This window comes from Diabrotica virgifera, chromosome 9 (assembly GCF_917563875.1).
Source record: "Diabrotica virgifera virgifera chromosome 9, PGI_DIABVI_V3a".
Lineage (NCBI taxonomy): Eukaryota > Metazoa > Arthropoda > Insecta > Coleoptera > Chrysomelidae > Diabrotica > Diabrotica virgifera.
Window position 1 is genome coordinate 178226649 of NC_065451.1, and position 18809 is coordinate 178245457.

General features: G+C 35.0%; 1 protein-coding gene and 1 non-coding gene across 5 annotated transcripts in view; both read left to right on the top strand.

Moving 5' to 3' along the window:
- The window catches only part of LOC126892010 (lysosomal alpha-mannosidase), a 160193-nt gene extending 141730 nt beyond the window's left edge, over positions 1 to 18463 (top strand). For all 4 annotated transcript variants that reach the window (XM_050661418.1, XM_050661417.1, XM_050661420.1 and 1 more), the window contains 3 exons: positions 9891 to 10012; positions 12774 to 12923; positions 18123 to 18463. In XM_050661418.1, the coding sequence (XP_050517375.1) occupies positions 9891 to 10012; positions 12774 to 12923; positions 18123 to 18410 (560 nt within the window). In that variant the 3' untranslated portion in view covers positions 18411 to 18463. The remainder of the gene's footprint in view (positions 1 to 9890; positions 10013 to 12773; positions 12924 to 18122) is intronic.
- Trnag-gcc (transfer RNA glycine (anticodon GCC)) lies at positions 9791 to 9861 on the top strand. Its single transcript has one exon. It is a non-coding gene; the product is annotated as a tRNA-Gly (tRNA).
- Positions 18464 to 18809: the final 346 nt, after the last annotated feature.

The window sequence follows — 18809 nt, forward strand, 5'->3', positions numbered from 1 at the left end:
TGTACCATTTCAATCATTTCAGGGTCGTTTTCCTGCACTTTTAAACTAGCACGTGACAACATGTCTGCGAAATGGATATTTTTACCTGAAACATATAATGTATTCAAGGAATACTTCAGAAGTTTCAACCTTAATCGTTGTAATCTCACAGATCCAATTTTACATATAGGTTTTGCCATAATAGATATAATTGGTTTATGGTCTGTCTGTACATCAACAATAGATTTATAAATGAAATCATGGAACTTTTGGGTGCCATAATGAATTGATAAAAGTTCTTTCTCTGTTTGGCTGTGGTTCACTTCGTGATCATTCATATTTCGAGAAGCGCAAGCTACCAGTTTTAAAATTTTTTTCTCATGTTCTTGGAACATACAGCAACCTAATCCATTCTTGGAGGCATCACATTGTAGTATAATCTTCCTCTTTGGGTCAAATGGCGTTAATGCAGGAGATTTAGTAATTATTTCTTTTAAGTTTTCAAAACACCTTTGTTGTAATGGGAGCCATTTAAATTCTACGTCAGATTTTAAAAGTTCACATAAAGGTTTAATATGCTCTCCCGTGTTCGGGATGTATTTTCTAATATAATTAAAGCTTCCAATTATTCTTTGAAGTTCAGTTTTGTTTTTTGGCCTTTCCAATTTACAAAGAGATTCAACTCTATCTGGGTCTATTTCCATACCTTTCTCCGAGAATACTTGTCCCATAAATTTTACTTGCCTCTGGCAGTATTGAAATTTTTCTTTATTGAATTTGGCACCGGTTTCTTTGGCTCTTTTTATCACTTGTGCAACTGCTTTATCATGTTCCTCTTTATCTCGGCCAACTACTATCATGTCGTCATGTAAGATCTGAACATTTTCTAAGTCTCCAAAATGTCTTTCAACTTGTTCCTGGAATAAGTCTTGGGAGTTTGAAAGCCCATAAGGCAGAACCACATATCTGTATATACCAAAAGGTGTAGCAAAACTACATTTCCAACAGGAGTTCTCATCTAATTCTAAGTGGTGGTACCCTTCAGCCAAATCAAATACAGTGAATATTTTTTTCCCGATCATATTGGAGCATACTTCTTCAATGGTCTTGACTGGTTGTGGTTTTCGTATAATTTGACCATTAAGGTTTTGTGGATCTAGACATAATCTCAATATACCATTACTTTTTTCAACAATTACTATACGGTTTATGCTGGCACGAGGGTCTATCTCATCCACTTTTACTATGGCTTTCCTCTGCACTAGCCTCTCAAGCTCGTTTTTTAGAGCGTCTTTTATGGCGGAGGAACCTTTGTAGGTGGATAACTGACTGCTTCGAAATTTTTTGTAGTAGTTATCTTAAATTTCCCTTCAAATCTTCCATAGCCAGAAAATATTTCATGATGCTCTGCTATGAATTGATCTTTCTCAACATTGTTGTTACATTTTTTAATATTTACCCTGTTTATTCGTTTTAAAAGACCAAGATCAACACAAGCCTGCCCACCTAGCAAAATTTTGTTAGCTCCTTCAACAATTACAAAGTTTTCATATATATTTTTGTTCTTATACTTACAATGAAGGCTTACAATACCAATAGTTTTTGCCTGAGTGCCTTCAAAACCCTTTACAATAAATTTATTTTTACATACCTTAAACTGCTTGTTAATCCTTTTAAAAATTTTGTTTGGTATTACTAAAATGTCAGCCCCTGTGTCTAGCTTTACTTTAAATTTGGAATTCTCTACTTCAACAATCTCATCCCAAAGGTCCCGTAACTGATCTGAAGCATTAACATTATTTATCACTAAACTAGAACTACTATCACTATCACTGTCGGATTTCTCTTGGTTGTCCACATTCTCTACATTTCTTACTCTACAAGCAACTGCAAAGTGGTTCAAGATTCCACACCGTGAACATGATTTTCCAAACGCTGGACACTTCCTTGGCCCATGCATTGTTTGACAGCGCCTACATTTAAATTTGTCTTGCTGTTTTCTGCTTGTATGCGATGTATGTTTATCCTTGGTAAACCTCTTGATAGCATGAATTTCTGCGATGCTCTCTTCTGCAAACATTTTGTTCTGGTTCTTACTGATTTCACTTGCACGGCAAATTTCTATGGCTTTATTTAACTTTAGCTTGTCTATTCTTAGTAGAGCTTCTCTTGTGACTGTATCACGAATGTCCATGACAATTCTGTCTCTTAGAGCTTTCTCCTCAGTTGTTTCATCTGGATCTGTTACATTAAAATTACAAGATTTCACCAGGTGCTTTACTTCAGTGAGGTAATTCAAAAGATTCGCCCTCCTTTTGGTTTCTGCTTAAAAACTTGTATCTTTTAAACACTTCATTGGCTCTTGGATTAACATATACCTCTAGCTGTTCCATCATGTACTTGTAGAGCTCAGCAGTTCCATCGGGTATTGCAATTGTGCACATTATTCTAGCGGACTCGGACTCGGCTCCTATTATATTTCTGAGGATTGCCAGCTTTATATTATCGGCAGACTGATCTTTTCCTGTGGCTACTAGATAATCTTCAAATGATATCTTCCAAAACTTCCATGTGGTAGCGGCATTCTGCCCCTGTAAGTCGAAATCTGGAGGCAATTTTACAGGTCCATGCATGTGTGACTGTGCCATGTTTAGAATTAATGTATCCACATATACTAGGATATATTAATAATTGGATAAGCTTTATAATCGTCTATTGAAACTTAAATACAAACTTATATTTTAACAGATAATATTTTAATGGTTGACATTAACCTTGACAGTTGACATCCCGTCAGTCTCACGGCTATGTTCGGTTTAGTAATACATAGTTAAACAAAAATGTTATTTTATAATTTTTTACAATTAGGGGTAGTTTTCACACTTAAAAAACCAAAAGCGTACAACAGCTCAATATAGAAAATGAACTAGAGGGTGAAATAAGCCTAATATTCCCAAATTTTTGTACAAATCGATGCTGGACGAAAAAATTGCGAGGTTTTGCCATTTTTTCAGTTTCATTTCCTCGACTTTTTCCCGAGTGACACTTTGACAGTTTTAATTTCACGAACCGAAGGAGAGTGAAATTATGTCAAAGTGTCACGAGAGCAAAAATTCTATATTAATTTCAGAGGTCGAGTGCAATTTGTTGCGATTATTTCATGAATAAAACTGTTCAAAATTTTATTGTAATTTATTTATGTAAGTACCATTAAACACACAGTTTTTATAAATATTTGACGATTGAAAGTCATCACTTTTATAATTGTTAAAACATTAATTGTCATTAATGTCACTGAATGTATTTTTTCGTAGCAACGAAGGGCATCTGACGTAATATACTTAACGACGGGAGATTATCAAAAATTATTGATTTAATTAAGATTTCTGTAGCTTTCTATTGGTCAGAATCTCCTATGAATGAAATAATCAGTAGTAATTGCACAAGAGCTCTAAAATTATTGAATTTTTCCCGAGTGACACTTTGACAGTTTTAATTTCACGAGCCGAAGGCGAGTGAAATTATGTCAAAGTGTCACGAGAGCAAAAATTCTATATTAATTTCAGAGGTCGAGTGCAATTTGTTGCGATTATTTCATGAATAAAACTGTTCAAAACCAAAATTTTATTGTAATTTATTTATGTAAGTACCATTAAACACACAGTTTTTATAAATATTTGACGATTGAAAGTCATCACTTTTATAATTTTTAAAACATTAATTATGACATTTTTTTAATAATTTGGAATATTGTGGTGAATCTCATATAAAATAATATCGCGCTTAAAGTTTTTACTTTTTTCGTTTTGTACTTACATAGTATGTATCATTACTTCCCTAATAGCACAAGGACGTCCAATGGACGTCCATTGGACGTCCTTCACGTACTTTAGGGACGTCCATTGGACGTCCGTTTTCGTCCGAGGAACGTCCTTTATACGTCCTATTTTGGTCCAAATGTCGCGCTACCGAACGTCCATTGGACGTCCATCTAAGGTCCGAGGGGACGTATATTTGACCTTAATCGGACGTAAATTGGACCTTAATCGGACGTCCTAGTGGACGTAAATTGGACCTTAATCGGACGTAAATTGTACCTTAACCGGACGTAAATTGGACCTTAATCGGACGTAAATTGGACCTCAATCGGACGTAAATTGGACCTTAATCGGACGTAAATTGGACCTTAATCGGACGTAAATTGGACCTTAATCGGACGTAAATTGGACTTTAATCGGACTTAAATTAGACCTTAATCGGACGTAAATTGGACCTTAATCGGACGTAAATTGGACCTTAATCGGACGTAACTTGGACCTTAATCGGACGTAAATTGGACCTTAATCGGACGTAAGTTGGACCTTAATCGGACGTAAATTGGACCTTAATCGGACGTAAGTTGGACCTTAATCGGACGTAAATTGGACTTTAATCGGACGTAAATTGGACCTTAATCGGACGTAAATGGGACCTTAATTGGACGTAAATTGGACCTTAATCGGACGTAAATCGGACCTTAATCGGACGTCCTAGGGGACGTGAATTGGACCTTAACAGGACGTCCAATTTTGGTCCAAATTCCACTTTGCCAAACGTCCAATGGAGGTCCGGACGTCAATTGGGCCTTCATAGGGCGTCCAAGTTTGGTCCAATGTCTTGCTGCCGAACATCCATCTAACGTCCTGGGAGGACGTTCGGTGGACGTCTATAGTTGATATTTAGACCTGTGAAGAATGTATTGTGGGAAATAAAAAATATATTTTTTAAGAAACTTATATTACATCTTATATTAAATTACAATTATTGGATATTACATTATTTACATTAAATTACAATACACTTCTCCAAGAAATTAACGCACCACCTTAAATATGGGGTATTTTTGATGTCTCGTATTTCCTAAACCTGTTGTCCCATCTAAGTGATTTTTTTATAATATTATAGCCTAGGCTATAGGTTACCTCCTTAAGCTTGTCATGCACAGGGAGCTATGCTGTAATATATGTATATTATATCATATCGCTCTCTATAGTAATGAGTGAGCCTGCAGACAGGAAACAAATGGTTCCGTATGTGCAGGCTCACTCATTACTATAGAGAGCGATGTGATATAATATATACAGAGAGGTCCTAAATTATGGAATAAATTAATTTTCTCTAAAATGGACGACTATAGAGAAAAATCCGGAAACAGGTCGATTTTTGTGTTTAAATTACAACTTTTTGACATATATTTCATACTAGTGATGTCATCCATCTGAGCGTGATGACGTAATCAATGATTTTTTTAAATGGGAATAGGGGTTGTGTTGGCACCTCAGTTGAAAGGGTTTTCAATTCTCTATTCAGTAATTTTGAATGTGTACGTTCCAATTAAACTATTACTGAGGTACCATTAGTTAAACAGAATGTTTTTAAAACTTTTTTGCCTCTTTGTATTTTTTTCGATAAGGCACGTTTTATCGAGATCTGGCTTCTTTTTTAATATGGTTCAAAATATACCTAAAAATGTAAAGCATAAATAAGTTTGCATAATATTACCAAGTCTCCATAATGGTACTTAACCATATACAAATATGTGGTGGATTTGACAAATATTCAAAATATTTCGATAAAAATTAACTTTTCGAAAAAGCAATAACAGGCAAAAAAGTTTTTAAAACGTTGTGTTTAAATGGTACTACAATAATAATTAATAATAATAATAATAATAAAACCATATCTCCAAACCGACCATCTCCCATATTATCAATACGTCCCTGAGAGTATGCTTGAGGATGGCAACTACAAGCTATACTGGGACCCCACTGTGCTCACAGACCAAACAGTGGCGCATAATAGACCAGATCTCGTATTAGTCAATAAATTAACGAGACAAACAACCCTCATTGATGTGGCACACGGAACTAATGGTTCCGTGTGTGCAGGCTCACTCATTACTATAGAGAGCGATGTGATATAATATATATTACAGTATATAGCTCCCCGTGCATGACAAGCTTAAGAGGAAACAGTAGCGAGCAACAGGTAGCGAAAACGCGTTCCAAGATTGCGGCTGTAATTTTGAATATTTTTTTGAGATATTTGGCACACGCATTCGTAATATAATAAAGAATGGCGGTACAGAGCCCAATTTGAAAAATATAATAATATGTGAAAATTACTCTGTAATTAAATACAATATTAAAAAAACGAGCCTGTACCGCCATTAAGAAGAACAAAAAAATACACTTTCTTCAAATAAACTTTTTTATCCAATGCCTAGATGTTGTGTCATTTTGGAACTACTAATGAAATAAAAAATTTTAGTAGTTCCAAAATGACACAAAATCTAGGCATCGCATAAAAAAGTTTATTTGAAGAAAGTGTATTTTTTTGTTCTTCTTAATGGCGGTACAGGCTTGTTTTTTTAATATTGTATTTAATTACAGAGTAATTTCCACATATTAATATATTTTTCAAATTGGGCTCTGTACCGCCATTCTTTATTATATTACGAATACGTGTGCCAAATATCTCGAAAAAATATTCAAAATTACAGCCGCAATCTTGGAACGCGTTTTTGCTACCTGTTGATCGCTACTGTATCACCTTAAGGAGGATATTATAAAAAAAATCACCTAGATGGGACAACTGGTTTAGGAAATTCGAGACATCAAAAATGCTCAATTTTTAAGGTGTTGCGTAATGGGCTGTATATTATACATATATTTCAAATCGACACCTTGCTCATTTGGAGATAATGGACAATTTCTTAAAAAGAAGATATTCTATCTATGTATACTTATTATATAGTGTAATATTATATTATAATATTATAATAATCATTCAACTTTTGTCTAATTTTTTTTCATCCGCCTTCGCTTAGATATTTCAATATTATAAATAGATTATAAAATACTGAGATAAATACCTTTTGCTTACCAGGTACATACAACCCAATCTGTTTGACAAAAGAACCGTTGGGTAGAAAGACGAGGGGCCACCGAGCTAGCGGAAATTTCCTTTAACAATAAATTTTAAATTCAAATCCAAGAAGTTACATTGCAGTAAAAATTCAAGGAAGTCTGTACTTTATAGAAAATCAAAAAGATTGGCTAGAATGCAATTATGTACTTATACAGAGTGTTTGGTAAAGAATAGGCCATAGATTAACCTTAGATTTCGGAGGGTAAAATAGGTCGATTTAAGTTAACTTACATTAGTACTAAAGTTGATAATAACCGAAATACAAGGTGTCAAATTTAAACTTTTATTTTATTTATTCTTGAATATTTCCTAACAAGCATGGGATAATATCACGAAATTTGGTAAGCGGGGGTTTTTTGGGACAAGAAATCTAAATTCAACACCAAAAATGATGTATTGCCCAGGAAATAATCAAGAATAAAATAAAAGTTTAAATTTGACACCCTGTATTTCGGTTATTATCATCTTTCGTACTAAAGTAAGTTAGCTTAAATCGACCTATTTTAAGCTCAGTAATCCAAGGTTAAGCTAGGGCCCATTCTTTACCAAACACCCATAAGATTGAAAAATGTATGAAAAATATACCAGAAAGCATAAGAAATATATCAAAGAGCATGAAAAAATATGTAAATGTATTAAAAAACGTAAATAATACCAATGTTTGGATACCAGTTGTCCTGGCTGGTGGTTTTGTCCACCATTCTCGGCGAGTTTGTCCTCTAGGCCATCAGGAATCGATAGGCTATGTCCAGACGGTGGTAGCAGCAGAGTCTGAATGCTTCCTCTTTGGCGTTCACTTACCAAGAAGTGACTGGCTGCAACGTGGAGCTCCAGTAGCTGTCTGGGGTTGATGGCTCCGAAAACTTCTCATCTGATCGAGGAATCAGGAACATAGACTGTTTCGGCACTTCAGAAAATCTCCAGGAGCAGGAATCCTCAGGGTGGTAGATTAAAATGTTGTGCGCCTATGTCAAAGGGGCACATAATAATCCATTGGATGGACTTATGCATTGATGCTGTAAATGGCCCGATGAGGCGGTCGGACTCTGTGTTATGTTGTTTTACGTAATATATAGTATATGTATAAGTATATTACACTTTAATTCGTATATAATATAATTTCTTACATTATGAAAATCAGTGGTTAATGAATAAAACTCTACGCGGAGCCCTAACGACGACAACGACTGAGAGATCAACTCTCCAACTTCGAACTGATACTGATATCGGTGGGTGAATCGAAAATCTATCGCCTATCGTTATAGTTTTGTCAACAGAGGAACCAAGTAGTGGGGGTGATTTTCAGACGTCCACAAAAAGTCCGTATTTCGTCCAGTACGGACGTCCAAAGGACGTTCGTATTTATTCCACCATCGGACGTCCACCATCGGACGTCCGAAGGACGTACATATTTAGTCCACCGTATTCATATTTATTCCACCCGAAGTACGTCTAACGTTGGACGTCCAAAGGACATCCATTTATAGTCCATAGACATTAGGACTAAGACTGGACCTATTTTGAGCACGTATATTCAACTTCGAAAAGATGCTCTTAAGATTCATTTGTAGTACGGATACATTGATAAAAATTATATTTTTGCTTACTAGAATTAATTAGCAAACTTATGTGATCTTGGTAACTAGAATAATAAAACATTGTAACAAATAATTTACAAATAAGATTTTCACACTTTACAAAAAAAAACAAAAACATGTTTAGAATATTAAACTGTGCAATTTTGAATTAAATATAATTATCTTTTCGATGTAAACTATTTTATTAACATAAAATATTTTATTGAATTATTTTGCTATTTTATCCCGTAATTCGTATAATATGTCCAATATAGACGATCAGCAAACGTCCGTATTTCGTCCAGTACGGACGTCCAAAGGACGTTCATATTTATTCCACCCGAAGGACGTCCAACATCGGACGTCCGAAGGACGTACATATTTAGTCCACCGAAGGACGTCCAACGTCGGACGTCCGAAGGACGTACATATTTAGTCCACCGAAGGACGTCCAACGCCGGACGTCCAAAGAACGTCCATTTATAGTCCATGGACGTTAGGACCAAAAATGGACCTATTTTGGACGTCGTGTGCTATTAGGGAAGCGTTCATAAAACGTCCGTATTTCGTCCAGTATATGGACGTCCAAAGGACGTTCATATTTATTCCATCCGAAGGACGTCCAACGTCGGACGTCCAAAGGACGTCCATTTTTATTCCGTCCGAAGGACGTCCAACGTCGGACGTCCAAAGGACGTCCATATTTATTCCTTCCGAAGGACGTCCAAAGTCGGACGTCCAAAGGACGTCCATTTTTATTCCGTCCGAAGGACGTCCAAAGTCGGACGTCCAAAGGACGTCCATATTTATTCCTTCCGAAGGACGTCCAACGTGGGACGTCCAAAGGACGTCCATTTATAGTCCATGGACGTTAGGACCAAAAATGGACCTATTTTGGACGTCCATTGGACGTCGTGTGCTATTAGGGTTACATACTGTATAGTATGTAGTATGTGTTTAATGGTACTTACATAAATAAATTACAATAAAATTTTGGTTTTGAACAGTTTTATTCATGAAATAATCGCAACAAATTGCACTCGACCTCTGAAATTAATATAGAATTTTTGCTCTCGTGACACTTTGACATTAAATGAAATTAAATGTGAAAAACACTGTGAAATTAAAACTGTCAAAGTGTCACTCGGGAAAAATTCAATAATTTCAGAGCTCTTGTGCGATTACTACTGATAATCATCGTCTTGTATTTTTCCAAATAATTCTTGTACTGTTAAAATACTGTTTAAATTCATAAGATTTATCAAGCATCGGTGGTTCAGTGGTAGAATGCTCGCCTGCCACGCGGGCGGCCCGGGTTCGATTCCCGGCCGATGCACGACTTTTTTTATTTTTTTTTATTTTCAGGTTATACAACAGCGAGCCAGGTACACGATCAAATTCAACAAAAATTATTGTCAGCATGGACTTTTGTTTCTGGTACTGAAAACTTATCTTTTGATCAATATAAATCAAAATATGTTATGCAGGTAGGTAAACATACGTATTTAACAATTAAATATTTTTATTTCTGTGTTAAAAAATGGAATCTAATCTACTTACTTCTACAGATCAGTGCCGGATTAACCATTAGGCAAAGTAGGCAGTTGCCTAGGGACTTCGGCCCCAAAGGGTCCTCGCGGGGACAAAAACGAAAAAATGTTGAAAGATTCAAATATCGCGCAATACCATAAAAGTTATGGTGGACGTATAAGCTACATTACAATGCATACTTTTGTTCACATAGAAAGTATATGCTGTGGGAATACATCGCTAATGAATGCCCTTTGGTAGAAGGGCCAGTACAGATGGAAACAAGAATCGAAAGTGAGCAAAAAAACACAAGCAAAAAAAAGGAGAAAGAAAAGATCCTTAATCAAAATCCAAAACAGAAGCAAAACTTATTTAAACTCAGTTTCACACGGAAATCCATAGCTAGTGAAAAAGCAACCAATGAAAATGCACGTGATGGAATAGAAATAACTGAGGGAAACATAGCTTCCCTAACTGAAGAATGTGAAAAAACATGTAGCGACAGTTCTATTCCAGTTTAAGAAGTTAAAGAACCAGAAACCGAAACTAAGTTAAAAATTGAAGTTAAAGATAAATTCGCTCCTAAATTCGGAAAACGGCATTTACGGAATACAGTACCTAACTAAAGAAGTAAGGACATTTTGGATTGGGAAAGGTCTTCAGAATGTAAAAACCTTGATGGAAGTGTTTCAGCGTCAAAAAGAAATTTTGAAGGCAATACAAGATTTTTATACAATCTATGGTTCTTTGAAAACAAATCAGTGGAATAAAAATTAAAAGAGATTGGCTGACGTATTTTTCCTCAAATAGAATATCGTATTTTGGGTTTGTTCAGTCTGTGTACAACTTTTTTTCATCCTCTACCCACCGTTGGGAAGTTATGATCAAATGCTTAAATGAAACTCCACTAAGCGATCTCATTCGCCACGATCTAGTCCTTATAAGAACAAGCAGCACATGCCATAAGACCTTTGCCTAAAGGTTAAATAGCTTTCAAATCTGTTCTTCATACTCTTGCTAAAGACACTAATTAGCAAGCTGAAACAGTTCATGAGGCTAAGTATTTGTTGAAAGAAGAAATGTCAAAAAAAGAAACATTCATAATGAATGAGTTTTGGGTAACAATTTTAGAACGCATCAACGCTGTCAGTAAATAATTGCAGAGAGACGAGATTGAACTTCAAACTGCAGTTCAGCTTCTAAATTCACTTTTGGAGTTCTTAAAATTCCAAAAAGATAATTTTGCTTATTACTAGCCAGTGATGTCCCTCCCATATCACTGTTACTAGCAGAGGGCCTGCAACCTTCAATACTCTGAATATTCTCTACTACTATAGTCTAATTACTGAGCTGAGTCGTCGGTTGACAGTGTACGGGTCAATGAACTCAGTATTTGGTCTTTGGTGTTTTTTCAAAATTGGGTGATACTCAAATAAAGGAGTGTGCTTCAAAACTACATGAAAACTATCCTGATGATATTGAATCTGAACTTGAAAATGAACTAGAATAGTTCAAATATTTTATAGCCGAGCTTCAAACTTGAAGGGAAAACAATTTATTCCTGCTTCACAGTCATTTTGGGTTATTTCGCAACAGGCAAACGGACATTTTCAAAAATAAAAATTATAAAAACGGAGAAACCTAGGGGCCTCAGGGGGCTTTCTTAAGGGGCCTCATAGCTTGGGTGGCCTAGGGGCCTCAGGATTCTTAATCCGGCACTGCTACAGATATACTATTTGAAATCAAAGAGTTGTTGGGACTTGGTTGATTCTTTTAGGGACACCTACATACAGTCGGAAAAATGAAAGAATACCCATGAACGAAATATTATTATAAAACACGCTGTATTTTCGTGTCACCGTGTCACAAAGAAAATTTCCCAGCGCAAGTACATGTAATAATAATTATTACATGTACTTGCGCTGGCCCATTTTTTGTGTGACACGGTGACAGGAAAATACAGCGTATTTTATATGTTCGTTCATGAGTATTCTTTCATTTTTCCTACTGTATGTGACTTTCGCCGTCCATGGTATCATTAGGACACGGCGATAAAGCCACATTTCGTAAGCTTCTTATCTGTTTATATCCCTCGTTTTGAGTGTCCAGCCCTCTACGCCATATAGCAGCACATGCAGTACATGTAATAATAATTATTACATGTACTTGCGCTGGCCCATTTTTTGTGTGACACGGTGACAGGAAAATACAGCGTATTTTATATGTTCGTTCATGGGTATTCTTTCATTTTTCCTACTGTATGTGACTTTCGCCGTCCATGGTATCATTAGGACACGGCGATAAAGCCACATTTCGTAAGCTTCTTATCTGTTTATATCCCTCGTTTTGAGTGTCCAGCCCTCTACGCCATATAGCAGCACTGTCCATATGTGGCACTTACAAAACCTTAGTCTCAGTTGAAGATCGAACTCTAAACTCTAAACCTTCCTGAATTTTAAGAAAGCTTGTCGAGCTTGCTCAATGCGACATTTTACTTCCCTGTCCAATGCCCATTCTTCAAAAAGCAACGTTCCCAAGTATTTCAATTTGCTCAATCCTTCAATGGACTTGGTAGGTGTTCAGTGTTATGGTGGAGTTTTCAGGTGCATCCAAGTTTCTGGAGATGATCATAAATCGTGATCTTGATATTATGAATTATGAAAGTGTTCATTTACAACTGATCAAAGATAATTCAAAATTATTATTATTTATTTTTAGTATGCTGGATTAAAACGTAATTTGGACAAAAATATTCAAATTTTGACATTAGAGCCTTGGAAAGCTGATACATTTTTATTGAGGTTGGAGCATGTGTTTGAGATTGATGAAGATCCAGTATTATCCAAACCATTGAGGATCGATTTAAAAGTAAGTACGACAGTGTTAGTTTTTTTATTTATTATACATTTTCATTAGATTTTGTTATGATAGCCCTTCTTCTTCATGTGTAGTGCTCGATTGTAGAGCGTTGGCTATCAAATTGGCTATAGTAATTTTGTTGACAACAGCTCGGAAAAGGGATGCAGAGGATCTGTTAAACCATTCGCTCAGGTTTTTAAGCCATGATGTTCTTCCTCGACCTGGCCCTCTTCTTCCGTCTACTTTGCCTTGTATTATTAAATGGAATATATTATATCTCTCTGGGTGTCGCATAACATGGCGCATAACATAACATGGCGCATAACTTCGTTACGAACTCAATCCACCCAACTTATTCGTAGGATTCTCCATTCTCCGATATACCCAGATTTCAACGGCTTCCAATTTCTTGAGAAGTGTATCTGTTAAAGTCCAACCTTCGACACCGTACAAATGGTAGAGAACACATAACATCTCACTAATCTAATTTTCAGATTCAAAGTAATGTTGTTTCCACATAAAAGTTTCTTTATCTTAAAGAATGCAGCTCTGGCCTTCTCTATACGTATTCTAATTTTTTTGCTCATGTCCCAGTTCTCATTTAGATTACAACCAAGGTAGCAAATAATTGTTCACCATAAGCTGTTACTACTTCCGGTTGTATTGGCGTCTTACTGACAACCATCACCTTATTGGTCTTTGCGGTGTTTAGTTTGAGTCCATCATCATCTTCATTACAGGTTGTGGTAATCGTATTAATCAGATGTTGAAGTTCTTCGTAATTGCTCGCAACTAACACCGTGTCATCCGCCTATCCCAAATTATTAATATTGACGCCATTTATTTTGATACCATATTGAGCATTATCCACTGCTTTATTGAAAACAAACTCAGAATAGATGTTAAATATTAGTGGGGACAAAATACAGCCCTGCTTTACTTCCCTTCGTATTTGAAGTTCTTCAGACGTGTCCCAGCCAATCCTGATGTTTGCACGTTGCTGCCAGTAAAGACTTTTAATAATGCGTCGGTCTTTATCATCAATACACACTTTCTAAAGAATGGCAAATATTTCAGTATGTTTTACTCGATCAAAGGTCTTCTCAAAGTCAATGAAACACATCGGATGTCGAAATGTCCGACATCTCTGTACCATAACCTGAATACTAAATAGTGCTTCTCTAATCCCAAGGTTATTGCGGAATCCAAACTGTATCACCAAGCAGTTCTTTTATTTTTTGGTACATTCTAGAGTCCTTGAAGCCCAAGCGCGAATTTTGCTCGTAACTGGAGCGTGTCAGAAACTCACATGTAGTCCATTCACTGACGGTAAAATGTTAAAACGAACCCCACGTTTGATTTTGATATCGTCGGATTCTCCTGCTATCTACTGTCCAGATAGATGATGTTTAACTCCAGTACAGATGGCTAATAATTCTTAAATCACAGTTGTTTATCATTCCAATATTGTTTAGTATCTCCATAAGCTTGTCGTGCTTTACTGTTGCTTTATGGTAATCAAGGAAGCATGAATAAATATCGCAATTCTATTAAGGAGATTTAATTCGATTCGGGGCCAGCGCACCTTCGGCTGACCAAGGTTTCTGCTTTTCAGCGCCTCAGAGCCGCTTGTGGTGTATATTAAATGCGTACGGACGCGTTAGCGTCATCTATCTAGAGACGGAGAAAATTCTCTTTTAGTCCAGGGTAATAAGGTTTTTTCCATGACACTTGAACAGCCAGGGTACTGAAGCGTTTTTTCGACAGGTAATACCTATAAGAGCAAATTGTAACTATTTCCTGCGTAGGGTCTGGCGGCCATTTTTATTTATAAACAATTAAGTGTCAAAAAATGGCATTTTTCACTTTTTTTTTCAAATCAATGGAAAACAGGGAAACTTGGGGTTTTTAGTACAAATATCTTCGAGATTATGGAAAAAGCTTTAAAATGACGTATTACAAAGTTTGATATAGTCATTTATTGTTAATATAATTGCGAAAAAAGGTCAGAATTGCAAAAAAATTATTTTCGCAATAACTGTTGTAAAAATTAGTGTACAGCTTTGAAATTTCTGTCAAATAAGGGTTCTTTGGTGCTTAAAATGTGATAAAAATTTCAAAGCGATTCATTCAATTGTTTAAATTTTATTCAAATTGTTTATCCCAGAGAGCATTTTTTTGCAATAACATGTCAGAAAAAACTGACGTTAGAACCATTTCACAGCAGGTGTCAAATTAAAGAGCATGAGCTGTATTTTCAATTTGGTTTAAAAAAAAGTGAATAAAAAATGCATTTATTAGTAATAAATAATTATGCAAAAGTATCGTAAATCTTTCCTTATAAACTTTTTATTTTGTTATATAAAAAATTATACATATTTATTACAATTTTTTATCGATTATGATATAAATAACATTACTTGGTAGTTGTGCACTTAGCGGATCGGTACGTATTTTCGGCTGCAATGCTATTCAAATGGGGATTCATTTTTTTCGAATCCTGAGAAAACTAATAAGTATTTTTGAAAAATTTAAACGCAGAAAGTCCCTGAGAACTTCTATAATGTTTATTTTAATAAGTTACAGGGGTGAAAAACTAAGAGAAAATGTAGTGTGATTTTTAATTTCAAATATCTCATTCGAAAGAAACTTCTTATATATTCTAAGGGACTTTCGGCCCTCGATAATAATTTAGTCTTTCATTTTGTGTTTAAATTTTTTAAAAACATTTATTAGTTTTTTCAGGATTCGAAAAAAATGGACACCATACCATGTCCGTGGAAATCGAACATTCGCTATCTTTGTCATACAATGCACTCATTCGAATATAATGTTATGACAAGACTCAAGACAGTGACAAGTAGAGATGTGTCCGACCCGCTATTTTGATATAGCAGTTCATTCTGCTACTGCTTTTTAACGCTATTACGATGATAATAAAATCAATCAGAGTTGTTTATTAAATAGTATTGATAGTGTATTTGAAAAATAATAATTTATTTACGGCGTACAATTAATAAAAAGTTATTTATTGTTTATATATTATTTATGGAAAATCCAAGTATTTCAAGTCATTATTCAAATAAAAGTATTATTTTATAAGAGTTTGTTCCGATAACCGTAAATAGGTACGAGTTTAGTTATAAAATAAAGTGCCCATGGTGGCATAAAATGTAGTAAATGCTAATGCTTCAAGTACGTACCTACTACATTTTTGAAGATTTCACTACACTTAAGAAGCATTTGCTTTTCTCCGTAGTATTTGCTACTATTTACCAGCCTACATAGAAAAATGTACTACACTTTTGAAGTATGTGCTTGTTTAGTAGTATTTTGCTTCAGTTTAAGTGAAGTTGGTGGGGGGACGTCTTCGGCGTAGGTATTTTTTTGTTACAATATGGCAGCATTTATAAATGTGTGTCATAGAAAAATTTACAAACTAAGAAGAAGATTCTTAATTTTTGGGGTCATTCTTTTATCAAATAAAATTTAATAATTGTGAAGAAGATTAACAAATAACAATTGTTCATTTTTATCCTCGCGTAACTCTTTTGTCGCTTCGGATCTGAGTCACTCATTTTTACTCATGTACAATTCTAATAATTTGGTACGTAAAAATGTGAATTCACAAATCACAAGCACATGGAAAACTAATTCCATCACGATTGGTGTAATGCAAACACGGCTGGCGCTACGTTTTGTAGTAGATACTTCTGGTCAGTAGTAGGTACTTCTGTTGTGTAGTAAGTTCTTCTCAACAAAAGCACCTACTTTTATGTAAAAGAAAATGCTACAAAGTAGTGACTATTTGCTGAAGCAATAGCATCTACTACGTTTTATGCATTCCGCCCATTTTCTTGAGTGAATTATTAAATGTTGACTTCATATTTTAATAAAGATGATTTTAAGATTTTATAATAAAAGGCTTCGCTTTTTACGGAGAGTTTTAACGCTTTTTGTTTCTCGAAGAAAAATAATAAAATGATATTTTCGGCTCATCCTTTTCCTAAGTGACTTCTCTATTGAGGTTGGCGGTCAATATGGCAAATTTCTCTCTATTCTTGGCTTGATGAACTAAGTCATTTCTTGTTGTGTGAGTCCAATCTCTGATGTTTCGGAGCCAAGATCTTTTCTTTCTTCTTTAACCCCTTTTGCCTTCGATCTTGCCATCTAATATTACCTGGAGCTGCCCAAATTCCCTATGGCGCATTATGTGTCCTAGATATGACGTCTATCTAATTTTGATAGAATTGACCTTATCTAAGCTTTCCATGGTAACAGGACATTATTAAACTAACTTTACAACTTTTTTTCTTTTTCGACTATTTGTATATAATATAAATAATGGTAATCACTGAATACATAATTCGTGAAAAAATAATCCTATCATTTATACAAGTAAAGGTTATCCAAGAACATTCAAAAACTGAACGAAACCGAAATAGCCATCTCTACCTTTCTAATGACAATGTCACTGTCAACCTAATGTTTACATCTGCAGTTTCCATACCAGTGAGAATTTTACACACGTAATTTGCCGTGTAAAGACAGAAAAAGTACGAATAGCCGTAAAATATTTGCGAATTATGTACCCATAGCCTTAAAACAGGGTAAAAAAGTTAATTTTTTTGGAAAAAGTTATTCAAAAAGTTTATAAAGAAAAATTGACGATACTTTTGCATAATTATTTATTACTAATAAATGCATTTTTTATTCACTTTTTTAAACTATGTTGAAAATTTAGCTCATGCTCTTTCATTTGACACCTGTGGAATGGTTCTAACGTCATTTTTTTCTGACATGTTATTTCAAAAAAATGCTCTCTGGGATAAACAATTTGAATAAAATTTAAACAATTGAATGAATCGCTTTGCAATTTTTATTACATATTAAGCACCAAAGAACCCTCATTTGACAAAAATTTCAAAGTTGTACACTAATTTTTACAACAGTTATTAAGAAAATATTTTTTTTTGCAATTCCGACCTTTTTTCGCAATTATATTAACAATTAATTATTAATGAGTATATCAAACTTTGTAATACGTCATTTTAAAGCTCTTTCCATAATCTCGAAGATATTTGTGCTCAAAAAAATCATAAGTTTCACTATTTTCCGTTGATTTGAAAAAAAAATGGGGAAAATGCCACACTTTAATATAGGTACTTTTTTCACTTCCTTTATTCTAAAATTTCTTATCATTTTCAGGGTCTTTTCGCTCCATTTGAGATATCGAATATAAGAGAAACAACACTGGGAGCCAACCAATGGTTATCCGAGAACCATCGTCTGAACTTCGACTCTGGTTTACCGATAGAAGACTTATGGCTTGCACATAAAGTCTCAGATTACCAAAATTGGGCACAATACAAATGGAGAGAATACATTAAGAAGAGAGTAGTTGACGAAACTGATGAGAAGGATAATGTGGAAGACCTGCAAATATTATTGAAACCTATGCAGATTCGTACCTTTGTTATAAATATTAGTAAATAGTTATTGTGATTTTTTGTATTTTTAAGTAAATAAACGATAGCTTTGATATGATAGTAGGGTCTAACAGATTTAACTGAAGCCCTCAAGGTCACTTGCACCGCATCAACGAACGAGGTATTCCTATCTCGGCTCACTACAATCCTTTATGATTCCAGATAGCATGTAAACTTGTGGCAAGTTTGATTCTTCTTCGATTTTAAATTGCTGTGTCAAATGTGACGAGACAAGTTTGTGCCAAGTTTGCTGCAATATTGTTATGACAAAGATGATTATTCAAGTTTGTAGCAACTTTGCTGTTGCAGAGCCACGTCACGCGTGCCATCTATCGGCTCGTTCACATTATAAGAATTTCGACCGTGCGATGGTTAAAATCTACAGTGGCTCGGGCAATCATATGGA